The sequence below is a fragment of the Thunnus albacares genome, chromosome 3 (genome assembly GCF_914725855.1).
Source record: "Thunnus albacares chromosome 3, fThuAlb1.1, whole genome shotgun sequence".
Lineage (NCBI taxonomy): Eukaryota > Metazoa > Chordata > Actinopteri > Scombriformes > Scombridae > Thunnus > Thunnus albacares.
In genome coordinates this window covers 17,574,235-17,600,416 of record NC_058108.1, presented here as the reverse complement: position 1 = coordinate 17,600,416, position 26,182 = coordinate 17,574,235, and the positions used below count along the sequence as shown (strand labels likewise).

Here is a 26,182-nt window from a genome sequence, read left to right as displayed (position 1 = left end):
GATTCTAATGATTTTTGTGGCTTATACATGCTTGTAAACATGTAGGTCTGGTGGTAATTAGTCTAGTTTATTACAAAAAAGTATACAATTAATACATTCATTGTTTATTCTAAGGATAGTGGAGGCTCTCTCAACATCGGTTTTGTTTTCTATTTGTAGTTGTGGTGTCAGCCACAACAAACTTATGAACTCAGAATAATTGGTTAAAATGATCAGTTTTGAAATTCCATATCGGTGCATTTCTATTATGAACAAAACAAAAGTTGCTATGGTTGTTTATATTAATGGGAAGTAATAAGGTATATTTGTAGATATCATTGTAAAGTATAATGTAATAGTAAAGGTCATAACAAACCAATGTATGTTTGTAGTGTTAGTAGTAATTTGATTATTTGCTACATTCACGCTTAATGTAGTGGCAGTGTTACTGCGTTAGTTATGATTACTAATTACTAACCTGTTCCTTGGTAGTACTTTGTGCAATTTCCATATTTTATGTCTTCTTGTTTGATGTCAAACTGAGGAAGAGCAATCTCATCCATCTGAACTGGGTCAGACTGCCACATGAACACAAGATCACTGGTGGTATAGCCAACTAAAACACAAAGAAAATGAATAGTCTATATTTTCAACATCAACAGCTTTACAACAACAGACTTTAGTTTGGGTGCTCCATTATGTATATTTTACATACTTTGCACAATTTTACATTTTTTTTTAAATGTCTGTTTTTTGGTCTTTTTCTCAGTTTTTTTTCGACTTTGTTTCCCATTTCTGCATATTTGTAATATAGTACACTAGAGACTACAGCATTTAAATTAACAAGCCAGCAGTTAGCTGATAATAATAAACATAATTACAGTACACACAAAACATTCACAATAGGCTAAATGTAGCTCAGTTACAATTAAAACCCTTTTCATTCATTGTCTTCAGATCCCTGGCTGTATTCAGAGGGGCACTTTTATTCTTATTGCTTTGTTTTTTAAATTGACAATGTCAGAGCTGCATGTAACAGGAGTGAGAGCTGAGTCTGTATTCTCAACAGGAAGTCAAACATGCTTTTAGTGAATGTTCGACTCCATCATTGTTGACACAGCGTGGGTCCTCAGAATTGCTTCTCTGCTCTGCAGATGACATGGTCCTGTTGGTTCATCAGACTGTGACCTGAAGATCTGGGCCAGTTAGCAGCTAAGTATGAAATGGTCAGGATAAGAGTCAGCAATTCCAAGTCCGAGGCCATGGTTTGGAAACAGTGGATTGCTACCTTGCAGTACGTTGCTGGCCCAAGAGTGTCTCAGGATCTTGTTCATGAGTGAGGGTAAAATGAAGCATGAGATCTAAAAGTGGATTGGTGCAAATTCAGCAGTAATGTGAATGTTGTACTGGACCATTGTGGTGAAGAGGGAGCTGAGCCTTAAGGTGAAGCTCTTGATTTACCTGTCAATCTACATATCAACCCTAACCTGTGGTCATGAGCTCTGGCTTGGACAAAAGCACTGTATAAATGCAGACATTTACCCTCTATTTTTGCAGGCTTTTCACCCTGCTTTCGAATGTGGATGTTCAGCAAAGCTATATAAACATTTACCTTGTGATGTGGTCAGACATCATATTGTACAAATTTGTTATTTTCTAGCATAACCTGGCCCTTAGTGTCTGGTGATGGTTATTGCCATGGAAAAGTTGCTCAGACTTCAAAAGTATGACATTAAAGTCACCTATGTACCAGGAAGGTACATGTTACTGGCAGGTGCTCTGAACAAGGCACACTTTCCAGAGAGCCTAAAGACCCAATAGCCTCTGAGACAGAGATGGTGAACATGGTTCACTATATACCAGTCTCATCAGAGAGACTAGCTGCAATCTGTAGGTACTGCTATGGAAGCGGATCGAAAGCTGTAGATGCCGATTATTCATTCCAGGGTGAAGTTTTCAGGATGGAATAGTGTTCAGAGGAGAGAGAATGGTTATCTAAGATTCACTCAGGGGTGACATCATTCACCATATCCAGAATATGTTAACTGGAAAGGAATGAATGACACCATTGGTCCTTGGACACAAAACAAGAAAAAGAGACACTACACCTGCATGAGATTGCAGGCAGATTATGAGCTAAAGTAATTAATAACTGTGGACTATTACATTATTCCAACTTCCATGAAATTTATTACTTATCAAATACCAAGTGTAGCAAAGTAATCTGGAAATTAAAAGCCCTTTTCACACAACAAGGGATTCTGGACATTGTGATATCGGTTAACAGACCCCAATTCTCATCACAGGAGTTTCGGTGATTCAGCTTGGAGCATATGACCTTCTCCCCCGGATACCCACAAAGTAATGGCAAGTCATCTGTAAAGACGGCAAAGCACCTGATGATGAAAGCCAAGGCAGCAGGACAAGACCCATATTTGGCTATATTGTAACACACCAAGCCAAGGTCTTGATTCAAGCCCAGCACCGAGACTTCTGAGATCTTCTGAATTTCCTTTCAAGAGAGTTAGCTCTCACTTTAAGCACCTTGGCATAGTGGTCCCTAGATCTTTTGACCTCCTCCTTCAGTTTAATCTCACCCCAAAGTTGCACATCTTGAAGCGTGTTGGCTGCAGTGGTCAATTTAAGAATAGCAAAACTAAATAAATAAACAAATAGCCTAAATAATGAATATAATTCATAACTTCTTTTACACACTTTGGAGATTAAACTATGTAAAACTAAAAGGAAACAGAGGCAGCATAAACAGGCCTAGGGATTTTCAAAGTAAACGCACTGTGTGTTAAACAGATGCACTGAGCCTCTGCAGAAATTTAACATTAAGTACCGGTAAATCCAACTTTATGTGTTTGTGGTCTTGTTGTGTGCATGATTTTATTGAGTTAACCTCTCCAGCCTAACACCGTTTAAATTGTTTACCTGCTGACCAGCATAGCTAACTGTTAGCTTCAGAAGATTACCAACACTAGCAGTGCTAATTGGTTTGCAGGTAAACTAGCTAGCTGTTGTAGCTAACAAACAGCTGTTGTATACTAATGTTACTTGTTTATTATTATCAGCTGTTTTGCATATCATTTGGATATTTCCTCATCTAAGTCTGTGTGAAATCTCCACATTTATGGTAGAAGTGACTTAACTGGACCTTCTTCAGTCATATATGGAAGGATTACAGGTGTTTAGCATGCTTTTATGATTTATTAAGCTTGAGTGTGGTCTTTATGTTCACAGATGTGTACATTACCAGCAGTGTGTTTGTACATGCAGACTACAAAGTAAAGAAATTTTCTGAATTATATAATAAATGTCATGTGTCCTATTTGACAGGTGTGAGTCCTCCATTGTTAGGCTGATGCATAAACTCACGATATGACTGCACCAAGATAATAAAGATAAAGATATCTTTGGTCCACTATAATTGGAGGAATTAAGTTACAAGTAAAAACCAAAGCTGCAATTCCTACGCTGTCATCTGTGGATGTCACTCCATCAAAGTCAACAGGAAAGATTAACCTCATGGTCATGGTTTCATGGTTTTTCATGGTTTTCAAGCCAATGGCTTAAAGTAAAGAGAAATTACAACAGAACCAACAAATATTTGTCAATGTCAATTTATTCTTTCTTGAGCAGTTTTAGCAGTCCTTTTACAGTTCCCTTATTAAACCTTTGCTGGTACGCAACTTAGCATTACATATGTGGCTCTACTGGAGTAGACAATATGTTGGGAATTTAACAGGGAGTTTTGCCTTAATTATTTCCAAGTGAACTTGCTCGCACCACCACACTGGCTCCCTTCACCTTGTTCACCTGTTGCAAGCTGAAAAGATGTACCAGCACTCAGGCTTTAAGGAGCATGGGGGTGTGTGTAGTAAAAGTTAAGTAAACAGATTCACACTGAATTTACCATCTCACTTAGACATCTGTTTTAAATGTAACAAAACATTTTCTTTTATTACAGAGTTTCCAGAGGACCAGAGTAGAGAGCTTGCGAGACACCAGGGAAGACAGCTGTGGATGTAATGTCGCTCACCTCAGATGCTTTTGCTGTGGTTTCACGTCTGCTTTCTGAATCCCTCACTGTACCACGACTGACTTTCACAGCAAAGTTCGCTTTTCAGTCCAAAGGACTAAGACACATGGTGTTGGGTCTTTACAGTTATAGAAAAATTAATAATAGATTAAGAAGAATAGAATTAGTATTGATCAGTGATCACATACACAGCCTGGCCTAATTCTTCTCTAAGAAAGAATGCAGTGATCCAGAGAGGTACCACACTGTTTAATGTCAGAAAAAGTCAGTATCAAAGTATGACAAGATGATATTAGTACAGTAATTTGGAATTTTCACTGAATTAGCCCAGTAACACATTAAGGCATTTTGAAACTGTCTTGAAAAGGAACTGTAGGTTATCAATTTACATTCTAATGTTTCAGTTTGAGGCAAGTCCTCTGAACATAGCACATAAAACATGGCTACATTCACAATATGAAAACCACAGAGTTTTAAATTTTCAGTACAGTCATAGTGAAGGGGTTGGACTGCTTTCAGAATTCCTTGTATCACATGTCATCACATTGTTTGGGTGTTATCAGACATGTTGTTTATAAATACAACTCAATGGAAATTACCAGAAGTAAGATTTAAAGTATTTTAAATGTATTACAATAAGTGATGTGATGCTAAGGAATGTGAATTTGAACAATGAGTTAGTTACACAGCCTGTCCAGTGTAACCTGGAGAATCTGGTACATTGAGTTAGGAGAGAGGCAGTTACTCTGATCCCATTTCACTGCAGAGATGCAACCAGCTGAGTGTCTCAGTGCAGGTCAGTGAGGTTAGGACTGACAGGGACATTTAGCCTTGTTTCAGTGTAAGGAAAAAAACATCCAAATTGTATGACAGTATCACTTACTGTATGTGTGATAAAAACATACAGTGCTGCTTGAACGTTTGTGAACCCTTTAGAATTTGCTCTATTTCTGCATAAATGTGACCTAAAACACGATCAGATATTTACACAAGTCCTAAAACTAGGTGAAGGGAACCCAATTAAACAAATGCGACAAATAAAAAAAACCATTTTTTTCATTTATTTATTGAGGAAAATTATCCAATCTTACATATTTGTGGGAGGCAAAAGTATGTGAACCCTTGCTTTCAGTAACTGGTGTGACCCCCTTTTACAGCAATAACTTCAACCAAATGTTTCCAGTAACTGTTTATCAGCTCTGCACATCAGCTTGGAGGAATTTTAGCCCATTCCTCCTTACAGAACAGTCTCAACTCAGGGATGTTGTGGGCTTCTCAACATGAACTACATGCTTCAGGTCCTTCCACAGCATTTCTTTAGGATTAAGGTAAGGACTTTGACTCGGCCATTCCAAAACATTATCTTTCTTCTGCTTGAACCACTCTTTGGTAGAATGACTTGTGTGTTTGCATGACACACTTTCTGTTGAACATCAGTTCACAGACAAATACCTTGACATTTTCCTGTAGAATTGGCTGGTATGACTCAGAACTCATAGGTCCATCAATGATTGCAAGCTGTCGTGGTTCAGAGGCAGCAAAGCAGCCCAAACCATGATACTACCACCACCATGTTGCACAGATGGGTTAAGGTTCTTATGCTGGAATGTGGTGTTTGCTCATTGCCAAACATAACCCTTCTCATTCAAGCCAGAAAGTTCAATTTTGGTCTCATCCATTCACAGAATATTGTTCTAATCACCTTCTGGCTTATCCACATGGTCTTGAGCGAACCGTAGACGGCAGCAATGTTCTTTTTGGAGAGTAGTAGTTCTTGCAACTCTGCCATGCACACCATTGATGTTCAATGTTCTCCTGATGGTAGACTCATTAACATCGACTGTAGCCAAGCTTATAGTTAGGGCCGACCAGGCTCGCCTTGGATCAGCCCTTAGTTATGCTGCTATAGGCCTAGACTGCTGGGGGACTTCCCATGATGCACTGAGCTCCTCTCTCCTCCTCCTCCTCTCCATCTGTATGCATTCATGTAACATCAATGCATGTCACTAACTTTGCTTCTTCTTTGCTTTCTCATCTCACAGGAAAACCTGAGTCCCGGGCCGAGCCTTCGCGGTCCTTCACAGTCCTGATGGCATCCTTCCCTGTCTATTGATGCTTGTGCTTGTTGTTGTTGTTGTGATTGTTGCTCTCCTGTCCCCCCTCCCCCTTTCCCTCTCTCTTTCACTCTCTCAACCCAACCGGTCAAAGCAGATGGCCGCCCACCAAGAGCCGGGGTCTGCTTGAGGTTTCTACCCGTTAAAGGGGAGTTTTTCCTTACCGCTGTCACCAAGTGCTTGCTCATGGGGGAATTGTTGGGTCTCTGTAAATTAAAGAGTACGGTCTTGACCTGCTCTATGTGAAAAGTGCCTTGAGATGACTTCTGTTGTGATATGGCGCTATATAAATAAAAATTGATTGATTGATTGATTGACTGCAAGAGAGACCTTTAGTTTCCTTGAAGTTACCCTGGGGTCCGTTGTGGCCTCTCGGACTATTACACGCCTACTCTTTGTGTGATCTTTGTTGTTCGACCACTCCTGGGGAGGGTAACAATGGTGTTGAATGTCCTCCATTTGTACACAATCTGCCTGACAGTCCACTGGTGGAGTCCAAACTCTTTAGAAATGGTTTTGTAACCCTTTCCAGCCTGGTGAGTATCAGCAACTCTTCTTCTAAGATCCTCAGAAATATCCTTTGTTTGAGCCATGATACACTTCCACAAACCTGTGTTGTGAAGCTCAGAGTTTGACAGTGAAGACCCAGATTTCTCTTCTTTAAATAAGGTAATGAATTGATAATCCTAGGGGTTCGCATACTTTTGCCACACACAAATATGTAACGTTGGATCATTTTCCTCAATAAATAAATGAACAAGTGTAAGGTTTTTGTCTCATTTGTTTAACTGATGTCTTTTTATCTAGTTTTAGGACTTGAATGGAAATCATTACATTTTAGGTCATATTTATGCAGAAATAGAGCAAATTCTAAAGGGGTTCACAAACTTTCAAGCAGCACTGTATAAACTAAATTAAATGATACAAAAATCCAACATGCTACACAGAAGTACTGGAAACTTTGTGATCTTCCACTATTGTGAGTTTAAAAATGTTTGATTAGACAACAGGAGTTTGGTTTAAAGTTTTACGTAAATGTGGGAAACATTAGGCCAGTTGTATTATACTTAGCCCCCTTCCTGTTGATCCTCTGTAGGGCAGTTGAGATGAGAAAGGTTAAGAAATAAAGAATTCATTAGAAAATGAGGGATGTTTGCAAGACTTGAGGCCTGCTTTATGATCTATACACTTAATAATGTGTGAGCTGTCTGTTAAATTTGTTTTCTAAAATGCTCTTCATGCTCCATTAGGAAGGCTTTGAACTTACAATAGTTCTCTTGATAATATATATTGGTCTGGATAAGCCCTGATAGGTTACGCAAGTCTGAATTTGGGCTCTTTAGCTACATTTCACTTCCAGTAAATTAAATGCTGCCAGCCTTAGCTGTCTACCAGACCATCTTACTGTAATTAATCTTGTAGAATCAGCGTGAGATTACCAGTATTAGTTGGTTTCTTCATAACATACCTGATGTTATAAATAAAAACACTGTTCACCTGAATGAGTAATCCTCTAAGTATGCATTAAGTACTCACACTTAGTGATGTTGCATTCAGGATTATGCAAAACAAAGCAAACAGCAAACAAAGCAGAGTTTTGGAAAAAAAACATTAAGCCTTACATCCAATCAAAGGTTGCAGATTATATTCACTGTTTAAAATTCCTCAAATTTCATAAAACTATATCAGGACATTTGCTTTGTCACCCTCTATAGCATGGTGAAGTCACAAAACACTAAAGTAGTGACTGCTAAGTTAGTCACTGAAGTGCTCAGTGAATAACAATTTCAACAACAAATAGAGAGTATACCCTTTATTTATTTTGAAGACAGAGGTCATATGACAAAAAAACAAAACAAAACCAGATGATGAAGAATTAATATATTTGTACATCAACTGTACTTCTAATCATCCAGTAAATTAAAAGACTGTTTAAATACAAAACTGAATCAATATACTCTTACCATTTTTTCATGTACATATGCTGTAATGTGTCTTCAATAAACTCAGGACTCAAAGTGCCTTGGATTTTTTACTTCTTGTTTGCAATTGTTTGTACTGATATCATCTTTTCATACTTTGATAAGATTTCTGGCATTAAACTGTGTGGTGCCTCTCTGGATCGTAGCATTCTTTCTTAGAGAAGTATTAGGCCAGGCTAATTCTATTCTTCTTCATTTATTATTAATTTTTTAATAACTGTAAAGACCCAACACCATGTGTGTCTTAGTCCTGTGGACAGAAAAGCGAATGGTGTTTTGCTGTGAATGTCAGTCTTGGTACAGTAAGGGACTCAGAAAGCAGACAAGTGAAACCTCAGCAAAAGCATCCGAGGTGAGCGACATTACATCCACAGCTGTCTTCCCTGGTGTCTCACAAGCTCTCTACTCTGGTCCTCTGGAAACTCTGTAATAAAAGTAAATGTTTTGTTACATTTAAAACAGATGTCTAAGTGAAATGGTAAATTCAGTGTGAATCTGTTTACTTGACTTTTACTACACACACCTCCATGCTCCTTAAAGCTTGAGTGCTGGTACATCTTGTCAGCCTGCGACATGTGAACAAGGTGAAGGAAGCCAGTGTGGTGGTCGAGTGAGTAAACCTGGAAAAAATTAAGGCAAAATTCCCTGAAAAAGTCCCAACATATTGTCTACTCCAGTAGAGCCACATATGTAATGTTAAGTTGTGTACCAGCAAAGGTTTAGTAAGGGAACTGTAAAAGGGCTGCTAAAACTGCACAAGAAAGACTAAATTGACTTTGACACATATTTGTTGGTTCTGTTGTAATTTCTCTTTACTTTAAGCCATTGGCTTTGAAATGAAACCCTGACTATAAGGTTAATCTTTCTTGTTGATTTTGATGGAGTGACACCCACAGATGACAATGTAGGAATTGCAGCTTTAGTTTAAGCATAATAATAAACAAGTAACGTTAGTACACAACAGCAGTTTGTTAGCTACAACAGCTAGCTAGTTTACCTACAAACCAATTAGCACTGCTAGCATTAGAAATCTTCTGAGGCTAACAGTTAGCTATGCTGGTGGACAGGTAAACAATTTAAACAGTGTTAGGTTGGAGAGGTTAACTCAATAAAATCATGCACACAACAAGACCACAAACACATAAAGTTGGATTTATGTTAAATTTCCAGGGCTCAGTGTGTTTGTGTAACATACAATGCGTTTACTTTGAAAATCCCTGGGGCTGGTCCTGCTGCCTCTGTTTCCTTTTAGTTTTACATAGTTTAATCTCCAAAGTGTGTAAAAGAAGTTATGAATTATATTCATTATTTAGGCTATTTGCGTATTTATTTAGTTTCGCTCTTCTTAAATTGGCGACTGCAGCAAGAGATTAACTTGATAAAATCATGCACACAACAAGACCAAAAACACATAAAGCTGGACTCACCGGTACTTTATGTTAAAGGCAGCAGCGTCTCAGTAAAATATGATGCGTTTACTTTGAAAATCCCTGGGGCTGGTTCTGCTTCCCCTGCTTCTTTTTACAGAGTTTCATCTCCTTCTTTTTCAAGTGTGTAAAAGAAGTCATGAATTACGTTCATTATTTAGGCTTTTTGTTTATTTATTTGGTTAAGCTGAGCTGCAGCCAACATACTTCAAAATGACCAGCTTTTACTTTGAAGGTGAGCTGTCTCTGTTTCGAGCGTTCGACTTCCTGTTTCAATTTTCATTGTACAAGTTGGATAATGGAAGAAGTGGATGCTCTGCATATAATTGCATTATATGGATTAGGACAATGAACCCCCCAAAATGGGAACTAACTTTCATTATACAATGTGAACAACTGCGAATTATACTTCATTCACAGACCATCATGGTACTTTTCATTAAAATGAATGGTTAGAAGGTAATCTTTATTTACTTTTGTGTTCACTTATCTGTTGTTTCAGATTCACCTATTGGGCTGAATCAATATATCTTCTCTTTTCTCCCGCCCCTTCCCAGGTGTATTACTCCCATATGATTGTTGATTGTGTGGTCCCTAAGACTGGCAGATTTTTCTGTGAATACATGTATTTATATGCAGGCTTGTTGTTTTTTTGCTGTGTGAAATGCCCAATGATGGTCACTTGACCAAAATATAGCTATTAAATAAATTCCCTTGTGTTGACAATTTTTGCCTTTGGACTATTGTTTTATCTTCTACACACCTGTGTGCAAAGACCACTCTTTGTGTGAATGTACTCACAGCTCTCCAGCTGCATCTTACACAGTTGTGTGTCCATGGGGAAGAGAGTGAGATCCAAGGGACAAGACAGCGTCACCGACAGCCTACACACACAAAGACATGCATACACACAAATACAAATGCACACACACTCACAAGGTTCATTAGGAGAAAAGATCAAAACAGCTCGATTGAAGGATAATTCTTGGTGAAATTCAGTTTCATTGCTTCACTACACCACTCTGATTAAATCCTCTCTCTCCATACTATCTAACACTAGGGAAACATCAAGAACAAAGATAAATTAAAATTAAAATTTTTGAAGTGTTATTTATATGCTCAGAGTTAACCATAAAAATCTAATTGTTTCTAATTCTACACTAATCCTCCCAATATCAAAACAATTTGGTCTGTATGGGAACAAAACTAAGAGTCTACAACCACATTAAGGCCACATTAGGCTCTGTGAGGATGTACTTTGGCACAGTGATGCTTTGAGGTAAATGCTAACATGCTCACAATGACACTGCTTACATGCTGACGTTAAGCAGCAGTTGCGCTTCTCACAGAACACATACAGCTTCCATTTTATTAAATGTATCAACCCACACGAGTGACGTGCGTCTCCCCAGGACCTCCTGCATTTTTTAAGCTCAGAGTCTGTCTGTTTCCTCTCTGTCACGTTTAGTGAAGTGTAATCTGTACAGACAGCTGTTTAAATCACACAAATCTCCTGCTGTATATACTGTTTGTTTGATTATTAACTGTATCTATATTGATTAATCAGTTCCCAGTCTGCCTATGAGCTTGCCTGTTTCACTATAGTCAGATCGCTCACATCAGTGGGCGGGAAATATAATCAGTGAAACAATAATCGATTTCTTCCCATGGAGCTGACATGCAAACTATTTTGGTTCAGTAAAAATCTGCTGTCAGTCAGCCTGGTCAAGACAGTTTGGCTGGTAGCTGTCCTTTCAGCTCCCCCAGAGCTGTTGCTGACAGACGGCTGCTTCTGTGGACAGAGATGCTGAACACAGGTTGGTTTCAGTGTAGATTGAACAGATAGAACGCTCCAATAGTGCTTACGTGCCGTGCCACTCATGTCTCTCTTTCTGTGTGAATTCCCAGTTAGTGTGCTAAAATTTACTGATTAGCACTAAACAGAGCATAGCTGAGGCTAAAGTTTTTAAAATGTTGACCTTATGACAGCACTAGATAAAAAGTGCCATCATCAAGGGAGACACAAATGTGTGTACCAAATTTCATGGCAATGTATCCAGCAGTTGTTGAAACATCTGACTAAAATGTGAACCTCATGGTGGTGCTAGAGGAAAAGTCAGTTGGATTTATCCTCTGGGCACCATGATTGTCTGTACAAAATGTCATGACAATCCAATAGTTGTTGAGATATTTCAGTCTGGAATAAAGCGGCAGACCGATTGATTGATTGATTGATGATGGACATGATGACTGTTTGCTACAACAGCAGAATCTTATCTGTTGTACTGAATGAACTTTTAGACTGATTGGTCTGCCCATCTTTTATGTGGAGTGTCACTTTGACATTAAAACCTGTCTTCTTGCTTACTATCACACCTTCACTGTGTTCATTTTTTTAGTACATTTTCCTGTAAAATACAGGTACCTGTCTCACCCTTGTTATAAGTCAGATTGTAAACTGTGGCTGTGTGCTTGGTAATTCATGGGAACTTACATTGTACGATAGTTGTTACTAATGTGCTGCCTGCTTGCTTTAATCAAAGAGTGGATGATTTGACACTGCTCTATACTTCTCAAAAAGGGCAAAAATGCCATAAAAAGTATGAAAAATGTGTGTGTGCACCTCATACTAATTAAGACATCTCCGTTCCTGAATATGAAGAGCAGAATGTTGTCCTGTGTGACATCATGGAAGTTTGCATTTTTTTCATTGGCAAAAAAAAGGTCTGGTTTCCACAAACACTGGAACATCTTCGGGTCAATAGTCAGCGTTTCACTTTTATAGTCAGTTGGAAGTCGTAGGCGAGGGTCATTCCATCTCTGGCGAAGAAATATATTCACTCTGTAGTCCTGTGCAGAGAAACATAATATTAATAATTGTCTCCATGTCTACTGCGGCTCCAGCTAATGCTACTGCGGTTACTACTATTGCTACACTGCTAATATTACTAATATTAATATTACCATGTTATGTTTTGAACAGTGTGACAGGGTAGTATGACAAAACATACCTTAGTGGTATCAAGCATAGCATAGTAGCTGCAGTATAGATCCACAGATAGAAAGTCACAATGTGAAACTAAAGAAAATACAAAAGTAACATTAAGTGTGTGTGTGTGTGTGTGTGTGTGTGTGTGTGTGTGTGTGTGTGTGTGTGTGTGCGTGCATGTTACCATAGTGGTCTCCTGGATGGACCCAAAGCTGTTAATGAAGATGTTCACCTTGGACTCAACAGGGATACCTGAAACACACATACACACAACACTTAGAGCCATATAACATTTGACTATTCTATTCCATGTAAAACAGTGATGTTGTCTGATCAGATGCTAATGAACCACTGTATAATTGGGAGAGGCACCTTTTCCACTTGGAATTTCACATGAATGCACTGACAGGACATACATAAGCCTTACACCTGAACACATCATGCATTTGTGTATGAAAGGATTTTAAAATGGTGTCAAAACTCCACACATAATCAGAATCAGATTTTATTTGCCAAGTATGCAAGCATACAAAGAATGCGTCTTGGCATTTTGCTCCCACAACATAGAAGGATAAAAATAGAAGAAAATATTACATTTTTCACCACTTCTGATGCATGAGCAAAGTTTCGTTCATTTTTGAGCATATTTAGCTCTGATGTGTGTGCCAATTTCCGTGATTTTTCGAGCATCCTAAGACCCTCAACAATGCAATGGCATACTATAATAATAATAATAATAATAATAATAATAATAATAATAATAATAATAATAATAATAATGATAATAATAATAATAATAATAATAATAATAACAATAATAATAATAATCCCTTCAAAAACAATAGGTTCCTGGCACTTTCAGTGCCAGAGACCTTTGGGCCCCTGGCCCATGTGCTGCAGCCACTGAATGTCCTGTTTGGTTGCTGCACTGTACCAAACAGTGATGGATGATGTAAGGATGGACTCGACGATGGCAGTGTAGAACTGCGGCAGGTTGAGCTTCTTCAACTGCCTCAGGAAGAACATCCTCTGTTTGGCCTTCTTGATTATGCAGCTTATGTTGATGTCCCATTTAAGATCCTTGGAGATGGTGGTCCTAAGGAATATAAATGACTCTACAGCTACTGTTGGTGCTGTTGATGGTCAGCGGAGGGAGGGCTCTCCTGAAGTCTATTGTTTACTCTATTGTCTTGAGGGTGTTTAGCTCCAGGCTGTTATGGCTGCACCAGGATGTTAGCCATGCCACTCCCTGTCTGTACACAGACTCGTCCCCTTCCTGGATCAGACCAATGACGGTTGTGTCATCTGTGAACTTGAGGAGCTTCACGGAGGAGCTTGTGGAGGTGCAGTCACACATATACAGACAGTAGAGGGGAGGGGAGAGCACGCAGCCCTGTGGTGCTCCAGTGTTGATGGTCATAGGGGTGGAGGTGTGCATTCCCAGCCTCACATGCTGCCTCCTGTCTGTCAGGAAGTTAGTGATCCACAGACAGAGAGGCTCAGGCACAGTCACCTGTGGAGGAGCTCTGGCACGATAGGGTTAAATGCAGAGCTGAAGTCAATGAACAAAATTGGTGCTTTTTTTGAGTTACTGTGCGTCGAGATGGGAGTGTGTTGGAGTTAACACAGAAAAATAGAAATGCAAGTGTTTTGATGAAAAAAATGGTGGACCTGGTGGTACCTATAAAAGTTCTGTCTTACCAGTTCAAATAACTGGCACAAATTCTTCATAGGTTACACCTGAGCACGATCAATCTTAATAGCTGATCTGATAGCTGTAATGCTAAACCCAGCTGTAATGTTGAGTAATTTACTCAAGGTCTCTTTTTGTTCCATATAAACCTAGAAATATGCTTGACCCATTTCTAAACTGTTTAAGAGAGACCTCTACTGGGAGTGCAGTAAATAGATAATTTAGGAAGAATGTTCGTTTTGAGTGACCTACTATGCTGCCGAGATCAAGAGGGAGCAAGTCCCACCAGCCCATATCATTACATACTTTTTTGTTAATCTGATGATAATTAATATACAAGGAGGGCATATTTTTTGGGTATGTAAACTCTAAAGTACTTAAAGGTTCACACATTTTCAAGTCTGTCTTAAACAGACTTAAAACAGTCAGGTGGGGTAAAGTAAGGTAAGTTTTTCCTGCTGTAATCATTCCTCCTGTCCTATTCTTCCATTAGAATATCCCTTCATAATGCACTTACAATGTCAGTGATGCGGGACAAAATCCACAGTGCACCTTCAATGTATTTAAAGCCTGTGTAAAGCAATAATAAATGTGTTTTGAGTTTTTCACACCACAGAAAAATGTGTAATTAACCAAAAAGCCAAGTTTGAATGATTAAAAAAGTCACCAAGTGTATAAAATTAGGTTTCAAAATTGTGGAAAAATAAGTACTGTATGTCTTCTGGAGGCACTGAAAGCATGGCCCAACTGAATAGTCTGAGTTAACAGCACTCGTACCAAACTCCTGTATAAAAGTACACAATTTAAAATAAGCCTTGTTTGTAGGTGTAAGGCAAGCAACATGGATGATAATTAAAAAATAAAGTAACATTAAGAGCCATTGTTTAATTCGGCACATATTTTGTAGGTAAATGTGGACTTGTTTCAGTAAAATTGTAACTTAAATGACTAGTTAAAGGACCAGTGTGTAGGATTAAGTGGCATCTAGAGGTGAGGTTGCAGATTACAAACAACTGAATATCCCTCCCCCTCCCTTTCCAAATATGTAGAACAACCTATAGTGGCCGCGAAACTTGCAAAAATCGTTCAAGGCCCTCTCTAGAGCCAGTGTTTGTTCGTCTGTTCTGGGCTACTGTAAAAACATGTGGCGGTGCAACATGGTGGGCTCCATGGAAGAGGACCCATTCCCTATGTAAATATAAAGGGCTCATTCTAAGGTAAGCACAACAATTCTCATTTTCAGGTGATTATACACTAATTAAAACATACTTATGAATATTATCTTCCATTTCTGCCAAGTCCGTTCCACGAGATGCCACTAAATTCTACACACTGGACCTTTAACAAGCGAACAACCATCAATCATTGGTATTTTAAATTGTTTTTTTTTCCAGTTCAGTGTACTTAGTGACTGTTCGTTATTTATCAGAGGTAGGGGGTGACTCAAGTGTGACTTCAGTTTTTCTTTTTATTTGAACCCCTCCTGAAGCTACAAATATTTTTCCTTGAACCTCCCTGAGTGACTGGGGGAAAATGTGTGACCCTCCCTCCACCATAAATAACCATATTTTATTATATTCACTTCAGTGTTAGGTCGTATTGGTGAAAATGAAACTTATGTTTAATAGCGACCTGTGACTCTTAAACCTTGGCCCTGTGACCCCCCTTCCCTCATAAGGAAAAAAAACCCAAACTGCCAGCCCAACTTACTGTGACTTACTGTACCTCTCATTGGGAGCAAGTTGAGCTTACCCGCGACAATAGTTGACAGTGACACTGTAAGGGAGTTTATGTCTAACACTGGACACTTATGAAGAAAGTTAGTGGTTAATGCTGAGGAGCAGGGGCGTCGCTAGGCCTATTTTAGGGGGGCTTTAGCCCCCCATAAATTTTCTTTAGCGCCCCCAAAATAGATGGACATTATTAGTTTAAATCATCAATCGGTTTTTCTTATTCATTTTTCATTAAAATCGATCGAATAATGCCATCGCGTCTCCAAATTCACAATGTACCTAAAGCACCGGGCGCTAGGACCTTGTAGAGGCTGCTGCTGCTCTAATCCAGTGTTTCTATTGGCTGTGCTGCCTACTCTGCAATTCCCGTACCATCTTTGGTAGAGACTGCAACAGTAGTCGGAAACCACTGAAGTTGTGACAAGATGTTGATTAAAACTTAAGCAAGATAAACATAATATACAGAGTGAAATATTAAGTAGTTACAGAGTGAAGATACCAAGCTCCAATATGAATTTGTGGCAAATGATGGTCAATGTAGCAAGCTATCAAGTTGTTACTTGTTTGTTACTTAGTTAACGTTAGCTAATTTTAAGTATAAGTGAAGAAAAGACAAGAGGATAGGCTATATAACACTAACATTATACAGTGGAAACCGCTTATATAATCACACTTACAGTGATCAACCACTTATATGGATCAAAAAGCTCAGGACAGGATCATTCCTATACAAATGCTGTTTAAATAATTTGCTTATAGTAATCAAATAGTCTGCTTACAGCTCTCCTCATCCACTCTCTAGCTCACTTGGCCACTGCATCTCTCTTTCTCTCTCTTTCTCTCATCTTAAAATGAGTCAGGAAGGCATCAGCAGCAAAACAAGCGTTTGAAACAGCTGTACTGTATTTTGAAACAGCTACAGTAAATAGCGAAACCGGACATTTTTACTTTATATTCATGTAATAAATATACAAATTTCAATTAGATGATAATCTGCATGAAAAAAAAAATTCAGTTATAATAATCATCAGCTTATAATGATTAATTTGACCCAGACGGATGTGATCACAATAAGCAGTTTCCACTGTACTAACTAGTTGATGAGCCATCCAGCCAAAGTGTGAACAAGCAAAAGAGATAGAAATAATGTTATTGACAGCTCTTTATGTACTGTGCTTTTATATGCCTCTTAAGTATTTCGAAATGATCATATTAGTAGGCATAGATTATTGTTTATAATCAGTTAATGTCCGTGAAAAGGTCACATTGAGTTGATCATAACGCAATTTTATATCCCTCAATACCTCAACCTGTAGATGGATATATGAAATCTCTTCATCCTCCGCCGAAGGCCAGTCAGGTGAGAAGAATTTGCCAGTTCAAACAAATACAAATTTAAACTGGTTGATCACTCATTAAGCCTTGAGTTCTTGTAAATCTGAGTTTCATAAAATAACGTGTTACTAAAGACAGGCAAGGAGAGGGAGAGGAGGAAGATGGAGGAAACTGACAGGGCTGAAGGAACAGGTCTAATGGAGGTTAGTGATCAAGAAGAAAGCGAGTGGGAGTTGTTTAAGCTTTCAGTTAAAATTAATACCGAATTTTATGACATAGGCCTATTACTCATACTAGGCATAAACTGAATGATTTTATGACATTTTTAGTTTTAGAGGTTCACAAGTCATATTATATCTGTGCTTAATACAAACTATATGAAGTTGTGATGATTTTACTATTGCTACTGAATTCATGACAGACATTTTGGGGCCATTTAAAAAAAAATATCCTCTCCCCAGACCCCCTTGGTAAAAGCCTAGCCGCCCTATCCATAAATCGATTTATCTACTGTATTTTACAAAATAAGGTGTTGCAGATGTACTATTAAAAAGGTGAACCGAGAACAACTTCATCATTTTTATGGTCTGTAGGATAAGGAGGATGACAAACATGCTTCAATACAGCAGTGTGAAGGTGTAAGTTTCTTGAAATAACATGAAATATGCTTTTAAGATGAAGTGAAATTACAAACACATTTGAAACACAATTGACAAGAACATACTAACAATCGATCTTTGATTGTGGGCAGCATTTTCAAAGTGTGTAACATTTCCAACTGGTGAAGCAAAACTAAACTGCAACATTTTTTGTTTTCATACAAAGAAGCGTGAGATTACAGTTTACAAACTAAAGATGTATGTTTTTACATTTATTTAATAGTAAGTACCTCCATCACACCAAATAAAATCTACATTTTTTAGTTAAAATAAGTCAAATGAAAACACAAAAAACATGAAAGTTTAGGATAATACTGCACTGTTCAGTTCAATTCAATTCAATTCAAGTTTGTCATTATATAGTGTATAATTCTTCTGACATCTGTGCAGTTATTATGCTTTTATTGTTTTTATATTGATATTATGTGTTGTTACTTACTTTTATTCTACTTTATTTTTCTCTTGTTTTTATTTGCATTGTAAAGCACCTTGTAACTCTGGTTTTGAAAGGTGCTTTATCAATAAAGTTTACTTACTTAGTTACTTAGAGAAGACATACAATGAAAAGCATCCTGTGGTTTCTAGGAGACATTGCAAAAGGAGGATAAAAAGGATAAAAAAAAGGCACTTGGGGTTTGTGTTTGTGAAACAGGTCCTCGACCTGCGAGTTGTATGCCTGTTTGGCTTTAGTAATATCCCTTTACAGTAGGTTGTGGTGTCCAGATTCGTAAAAATCTGGGTGCAGCAGTTGTATGTTCTTTTGGGTGCGTAGTTGGAGTTTTATCTCATCCATTTTGTTAACCAGAGATCTTACATTGACCAGGAAGATGCTTGGGAGAGGAGCTTAGTTCAGTAATAGATGTGATACATACGTACAAAGTTTATATAAAGAAGTTGTGCAACTATCTAAAAAAAAGTAAATAAAAGAACCCACCCCCACCAAAAGCATGTCAAAGGGATTACCTTTCGTGCAGTTTTCAGGTCACACTTGCCTTAAGATCTCTGCTGGTACACCCTTAGCACAGGCTCTCCACACTCCTATGTGTAACTGCAGTACAATTCAAGAGACTTTTTCTTAATCATATAGTGTGAGCGTCAGTGCACAAGTACATAGTTGCAACTGCAGTATAAGTGTCTACTGTGGTGTGAATGAGTCTCTGTGTGTATGTGTGTGTGTACGAGAAGTGAAGGACATCTGGTTGTAGCTTGAAGCTTCACAGAGCAAATCAACCACGCATACTCCTCATGTTCTCTCTGCTCTTATGCTGTTTCCTCCTCTGCCTTAAATCTTCTCTCCCTCTCTCTTACTTTATCTCAACATCTCCCCTTTTTCCTTCTTCTAAAACAATGTCCACTGTTTAATTATTTCCTTTCTTCATAAAAACAACTGGCAGGAGCCTTAACATGAGTCATAACAAGGTCTTGACACAATGACACATATTACCAAGTTGATTATTTTACAGTAAATGCAGTGGATCTGCTGCCACATTAATGAGTCACTGCTACTCTACAGATGCCCTTTAAATGTATTAGTTTTTAGATGTTTTTTAGATGCTTTTGATTGGATATATTTTTCACTTGAAGTGTATTATTTTACTTTGCTGAAGATCATAGTAGTTTCCCCCTACTATGGGCATAGATTTAGATATGGACAGTAAGGACATTTCCCTACCAATGTGAAGGTCTTGCTGGATTGTTCCTACCAGTATTTTTACAGATCTCAAATGATCTCTCAGTTTTAACTCCACGTAATGTTAACATTTAGATCTATGTTATTATGATAAAGAGTGAAAGAGCAGGATATGGGGGATACCCAACCTGATGATCTAGCAACTCTCAACTTCAAGCTGTTTGACGCTGTTTTCTGACAACTGTAGCAGCAGCCCGACAGCAGCAGTGAAGTCAGTGATGAATGAATGGTGGTCAATCTGAAGTGATCACTAGGCTATTTAGAGTTTCAATGTTTCAGATATCACAGAATTGACAACGACTTCACTGGACAAAACTAACATCAGTCAGTTGATATTATATTTTAATTTCAGGTGTGAGGTGTTTGCTAATTTGTGATTGTTGCTCAGATATGTTGTTTAATTAAACAACTATTACTGTTGGTGATACCTCCTCCCAAAGTGAAGTAAGACATCTGATCCTTTTTAAAGAAGAACCTAAGGGTCAGAAACAGCTGAGCTTAGCTAATAAGAGTGATCCGTAATCAATCTAAACATTCATCTTTGAAATTAATTAGTGGGAAAAATATTTATTCTAATACCATCTCTCTCCTTTTAGTGGATCATGACATGGACATTATCTAAAATAAATAAAATAATAATACTAGTAGAAGCTTTTGAGATGATTCAAAGGTAGGTTTGAGCATTGCTGTGGCTCTGTCATGAAACTCTTCATTTGTGTTGCCCAAACCAACAACTGAAAGAAGCACAGAGCTACAGAATCCCAGATGAGATTTGAAAACCTTATAACAGATAGTTGGTTAAAACAGAGTAACACATTACCTACAGGCTTTTATACATTTGTGTTTGTAACTTTTATTGTGACACTCTATGAAATGTAAATTTTAAATAGTAACTTTGGTCTCAGATTTATAGTTAAGTAGGTAAGTAAAATAAAATGTAAAAATTAGAGAAAAGTTCATGATAAAAGTTTGGTTTCAGGCAAGTCAGCAAATACATATTCAATAAAGTAAACATTTGGCAGCCACTTTATGTGTGTGCACACGTGTGTGCATATGAAAGAGAAAAGAGGGATGGATACCAAGTGCACATACACAATGTCGGAGCTGGAAGGAGCATGGCTGGTTATTAGCAATAATTAATAATTATCAAAGATAATTATACATTATTAAAGTTAATAAAATTATTAATGTGAATTAAATAATAACAGGACACCTTCCGCAAACAGGAACCAATAACCAGACAGTGAGGTAGTCTCATAAAAGAGTTCACTTAGAATGCTAATAATCTGATGGATATCAACATTCACAGGTGAACAAAGCAGGTTTGAGTTTGAGCTCTGACTCTCTCAATCAGCCTCTTATCACAGTAAGTAAACACAATAATCACAGAAGACTTCTCTTTAAATGTATAACAGAATTTATTATCCTCAGCAAGAATTAACAAAGTAACAAACACTTAAGTCACCAAATCACTGTACTACAACTGCAACTACCTAAGCAAAGAGACATAGAACAACTGTACACGGTTAAACGGACATGCAGGTGTGTGTATGTGTGTGTGTATGAGTGTGGGTGGGTGACAAGATGGCGGACATCTTCTGGGATGATGACATCACGCGAGAGTCAACATGGCGGACATGACTATAGCAGGAAGTGGCAAGACAATGGCAATGGCGCCAGCCGGAAGTCGCCACCTATTATACAAGATAGAGTTCCTCTGTGGTACCAAAAAACCCAGCACCCCATTTTGCAGCAATTTATACACCTTAGACGATGAACCCGACCCAGAAGTACGGACATTTCTCAACAACCTGGAATAACCTAAACTATCTAAAAAGAAACTGACCCTCTGGATGCACCGCTATGATCAAATGAACTCTTTAAAGCCCTCATCCAAATGGCAAAAACCAAATCACCTGGATCCAACGGCTTCCCTGCTCAATTCTATAAGCACCTCTGGAACATATCATTCCCTCTCTTTTATAGACTGACTTAAGAAAAAAAAAGCAAATCCCAAATCCTTCCCAACATGAATACAGTTGGCATATCAGTTCTACTGAAACCTCATAAAGACCCATCTTTACCATCCTGTTACTGTCCTCTTTAACTTAGGAATGCTGACTTGAAAATCATCAATGCTGGCCACCACATTAGAGACAGTCACTCCTATCTTAATTCATCTGGATCAAACAGGTTTTATTAAGATAGACATGCTTCAAATTATATTTGCAGACATTTTAACATAATTCACTTTACACAACAAACTAAAAAAATCATTACATCACTGGATGCAGAGAAAGCATTCAATAAAGTTAATTGGACCTTCTTACAACATATTACACAAATTTGGTTTTGGAAACTCATTCATCCACTGGATAAGAGTACTTTACACTTCACCTAAAGCCACTGTCACCACAAATGGCTTCACAGACACTTCCAGGGAACCAGACAAGGATACCCACTTTCTCTCCTCCTCACCATTTGCTATTTGAATTGAGCCACTCACTGCAGCAATTAGACAAAATGATCAAATCTAAGGAATTCAGACCTCAAACTCACAATATAAAATTCAACATCTTACTCTACCTACAGGATTCTGTCATCTCACTCAAATTCTGAAATAGTGTTTACACAGTCCAACGTGAGCATTTACACTTTCTATTACTTACAGCTGTTGTCAGACTGGCTTCATTCCACAGTTTCTGTTGTAGATTCTAGGAACACTTGTTTTCTGTTTGAACATTGTATCCTCATATGAGACACTGAGACAGCTGTTACTCTAGACATGGAGCGACCAACAAACTACGAGCAATGTCCTTGGCAGCCATCTTGGTAGGCGGACGTGACTCCCAGGCTAGCCAACTCTTTAGCGTCTTTTAAACCACTTCTTAAGACTCGCTTTTATTGGATAGCCTTTTCTTAAATATTAACTACTTTTTCTTATTTTGCTATGCCCTCATTGTTTTACTGTTTAATACTGTGTTGTTGAGCACTCTGTTTAGAAAAGTGGTATAATGATTCATTGAAAAAATGATGATGACTTAGTATTACTAGAGGGAAGTTGACGCTTTTTGAATGGGAATCAGTTGGAGCCAACATCCAGTAGCAGTCAGTGGCATTGCATTTGTAAGTACTCCCACATCAGATGCAGCCTCAATCTGTGGTAGTTGCTGCTTAGTCTGAACGCAGCCTAACTCTGGAAGCCTAAACTTAACTTCAGGCAAACTTAGGAACATATTTTTGCACAGAACGAGAACTTTGGCTTTTGCCCCCATTGTTTACACTGAAAGTACATTAGGAAATTATCTTTTAATGGACAGGAGGAATGATTACAGCAAGATAAACTACACAATGTGCATATGGGCCTCTGACTATTAAGACAGGCTTGAAATATTGTGAACCTATCCTTTTGATGGATACAAAAGAATACATTCTGACTTGTTCCTGTGTGGCAATCTTTGTGCTAAAAAGAAAATGTTTGTCACCACTTACCTGTGTAGTTTGTGGTATTACCTTGAAAGTTAGGCCTTATTCTTGGGTCATAACTGACCATTAGACGGTTCAAGATGTTAGAAGTGGAGTTAGCAGGAACCTGGGCCAAATCCTCTGGGGACAGCTGGCTGTTAAATAGGATATTAATAAAAATTGATGAACATAATTAACATCCAAATCTAAAACACTGTAAATATAGCAAAGTTTTTTTGAATACATGTGAGATTACTGCAAAATGCAAACAAGGAAAGGTAATAAGAACATCAAGTGGGTCAAGTGCATTTCATTAAGCACCTAATGACATAACAAATCACTTACTGTACTTTTTTTTTTTTTTTACTGAGCTTTAAAGACTGTAGGGACAAAAACTCTGTGGCTTTCAAAAAAAGGGTTACCTCAGGACATCATCAAGACTATAGTTTAAAAATAATGTAAGTATATGTTTTAATTTCTGAGTGGTCAAAATAGAGATTTATGCCTTTGATAAGTAAAGGGAATATTTTAGTTTGCTTTCAATTATCAATATGAACTTGGATAGGTACAGAAATGCAGTATTTTAACCAGTTTTGATGTTGCTACCGCTGTGTGCACAAAAGTACTCTGCTTTGATACTTAAAGGAAAATTCCAGTTTATTTTAACTGGATGTCTTTCCCATAATGTGGCCATTGTTGCTCTGTGTGTCATACTAATATTACTCTCTCCAACTCTGTTACAAAGATTCAGGGAATTCACAAAAACACATTCATCACATAATACTATACGATTGTGCGACAAGGTGGCTGCCTCCCTTTTTCCCAGTTTGTCTTCACTCTGAGTTTTAATTGTTTTTATTGTGAGCTTTAATTTTTATCTATTTTTTTAAGCTTTGTGTGAACTTTATTTTTATTTAATGAGGCAGTCTCATTAAGACTCTTAAGATCTCTTTTCCAAGAGACACCTGAGAACAAGAAACATTCATAAGACAAGAACACAATTAGCAGACAGAAACAACACAACTACACAATAAAAGAAACCAAAGGAATAAATAAAAGCAGATACAAGAATTATAAAAAAAAAAACATCAGACAACAAAGCTTTAAAATCTCAAAGAAGAATGTAAGACTAAGTTTAAGAGCATTTTGCAGTTCATTCCATTTAAAAGGTGCATAGTACCTGAAACTAGTGCTGCCAACATTAGTGCGAACATGAGGGATATCTGAGGTTAAGTAGTTACTGGATGGTGTACTGTAGTTACTAGATTTAAATGAGAGAGGAGATGTGAGGTAGTTTGGAAGCTTCAACAGTAGAGCTTGATAGATGAATAACATGAGATGGTTATTTCTTCTTGATTGTAAGGAAGTCCAACCAATCTTGTGATACAGAGACCGAATGATGTGATAATGTGATAACGATGTGAACAACTATGATACACAGGGTTTAATTGCTGAAGTGTAGATGGGGCAGTATGACAATACAGACAGTACTTACGGTTGGAAGAAGACAGACAACCTTTAACTCTATACAAGAAGCTTAGTTTGATTTTTAATTTCTGAGTCAAATGTTGAATATGAATCTTGAATTATAGTCTGCTGTCGAGCCAAATTCCTAAGTATTTGTATGACTCAGCAAGAGTAATATGGGTGCAATTTAACGTTTTAATGGTAGAATAGTCAGAGTCACTTTTGGTGGAGAATACCATGTACTTGGTCTTTTCTGCATTTAAAACTAGTCTGTGATTAAGGATTTATATTTGGAAAGTGTCAAAAGCAGACTGAAGACAAGTCAAGGCCTGGGCTGGGTGGGGGGGAGCTTGGGGCATAGAAAATTGTATCATCTGAAAAAAAAAGGACATTGAAGTGTTGATTAGGAAGAATAATGTTATTTATGTATAATGTAAACGGCAGTGGACCAAGGATAGACCCCTGTGGCAACCCATTTCTGATGGTAAGAGGGCTCGATTGAGAAACATCAGCAACATCAGTCTGGGTTCTCTCTGTAAGGTAAGAGTGAAACCAATTAAGTGTGGCTTCATCTAAACTTATAGACTGTAGTTTATGAAGTAGGATTTTATGGTCAACGGTATCAAATGCTTTTGACAGGTCAATGAAGAGAACAGCACAAAATTGTTTTTTATCCAGGGAGGAGACAGTGCTATCAATGACTGAAACTGCAGCTGTAATTGTGCTGTGACCCGGGTGAAAACCAGACTGTTGTGGCTGTAGTAAGTTTAGTCAATCAATAAAGGTGTGTGATCAAAAACGTCAAGGGCAAAAACTCCAGAGGCAGGGTATTTGTGCACATGCGGTCTTAATGAACAAAGTGGACCTAAGTTTTGTGCACTTTTTAGCCACTATACAATGGAAATTCTGAAAATTCCCCACCTTAATGACCTAGTTGCTTGAATTATTTATGCTCATCAACTTTGGATAGCATTGCTCCCCTTAAAAACAGAGATAAAGCAAATCGTAAGTTGCAACCTTGATTAACTGAAAGTATTCATAGCTGTAAAAGAGTGCAGGAATGCTGAACGGAGGTGGAAGAAAAGCAGTCTTCAGTTCCACTATGTGGCAATGAAAAAGCTTCTACTTCATTACAACATAATGCTAATCAGCGTAATCCTAGGTTTTTATTCAAGTTTATCAATCAACAGGTTAATCCAGACCCTCCAAATGTTCCTGCTGAATGTGATGCTGACTGTGAGAAATTTTGAAATTACTTTACAGAGAAAGTGGAGTCTATCAGGGTCAATATCACCAGTATTAATTTTGACAGCAAATTTAGTTTTAGTTTTAGTCATAGTCTTCTGACTAAAATTCCATTTAGTTTTAGTCATATTTTAGTCATCTAAATTGTTTTAGTCAACTCAATCTACAGTAGATTGAGTTGACTAAAATCAACTCAATAGCTAAAGTGTAATGCATTATGTAAGGGTTTCTCTAAAATTTCCAAACTCATTATATACCCCTGGTGGAAACATCTATTAACCTGTTATTATAGAATGGTATTAAGGTGGAACATGCAATACAGACTGAAATTTAACTGTTGTGATATGATACATGTCTTT

The 26,182-nt window shown here is 37.8% G+C and overlaps 1 protein-coding gene across 2 annotated transcripts in view; it reads right to left on the bottom strand.

Moving 5' to 3' along the window:
* LOC122979351 (glycine receptor subunit beta-like) overlaps positions 1-26,182 on the bottom strand; it is a 68,337-nt gene that overhangs the window by 11,229 nt on the left and 30,926 nt on the right. For both annotated transcript variants that reach the window (XM_044346718.1, XM_044346719.1), the window contains exons 3-7: positions 23,160-23,266; positions 12,721-12,788; positions 12,171-12,397; positions 10,349-10,431; positions 458-595 (exon numbers count right to left, since the gene is read on the bottom strand). In XM_044346718.1, the coding sequence (XP_044202653.1) occupies positions 458-595; positions 10,349-10,431; positions 12,171-12,397; positions 12,721-12,788; positions 23,160-23,266 (623 nt within the window). The remainder of the gene's footprint in view (positions 1-457; positions 596-10,348; positions 10,432-12,170; positions 12,398-12,720; positions 12,789-23,159; positions 23,267-26,182) is intronic.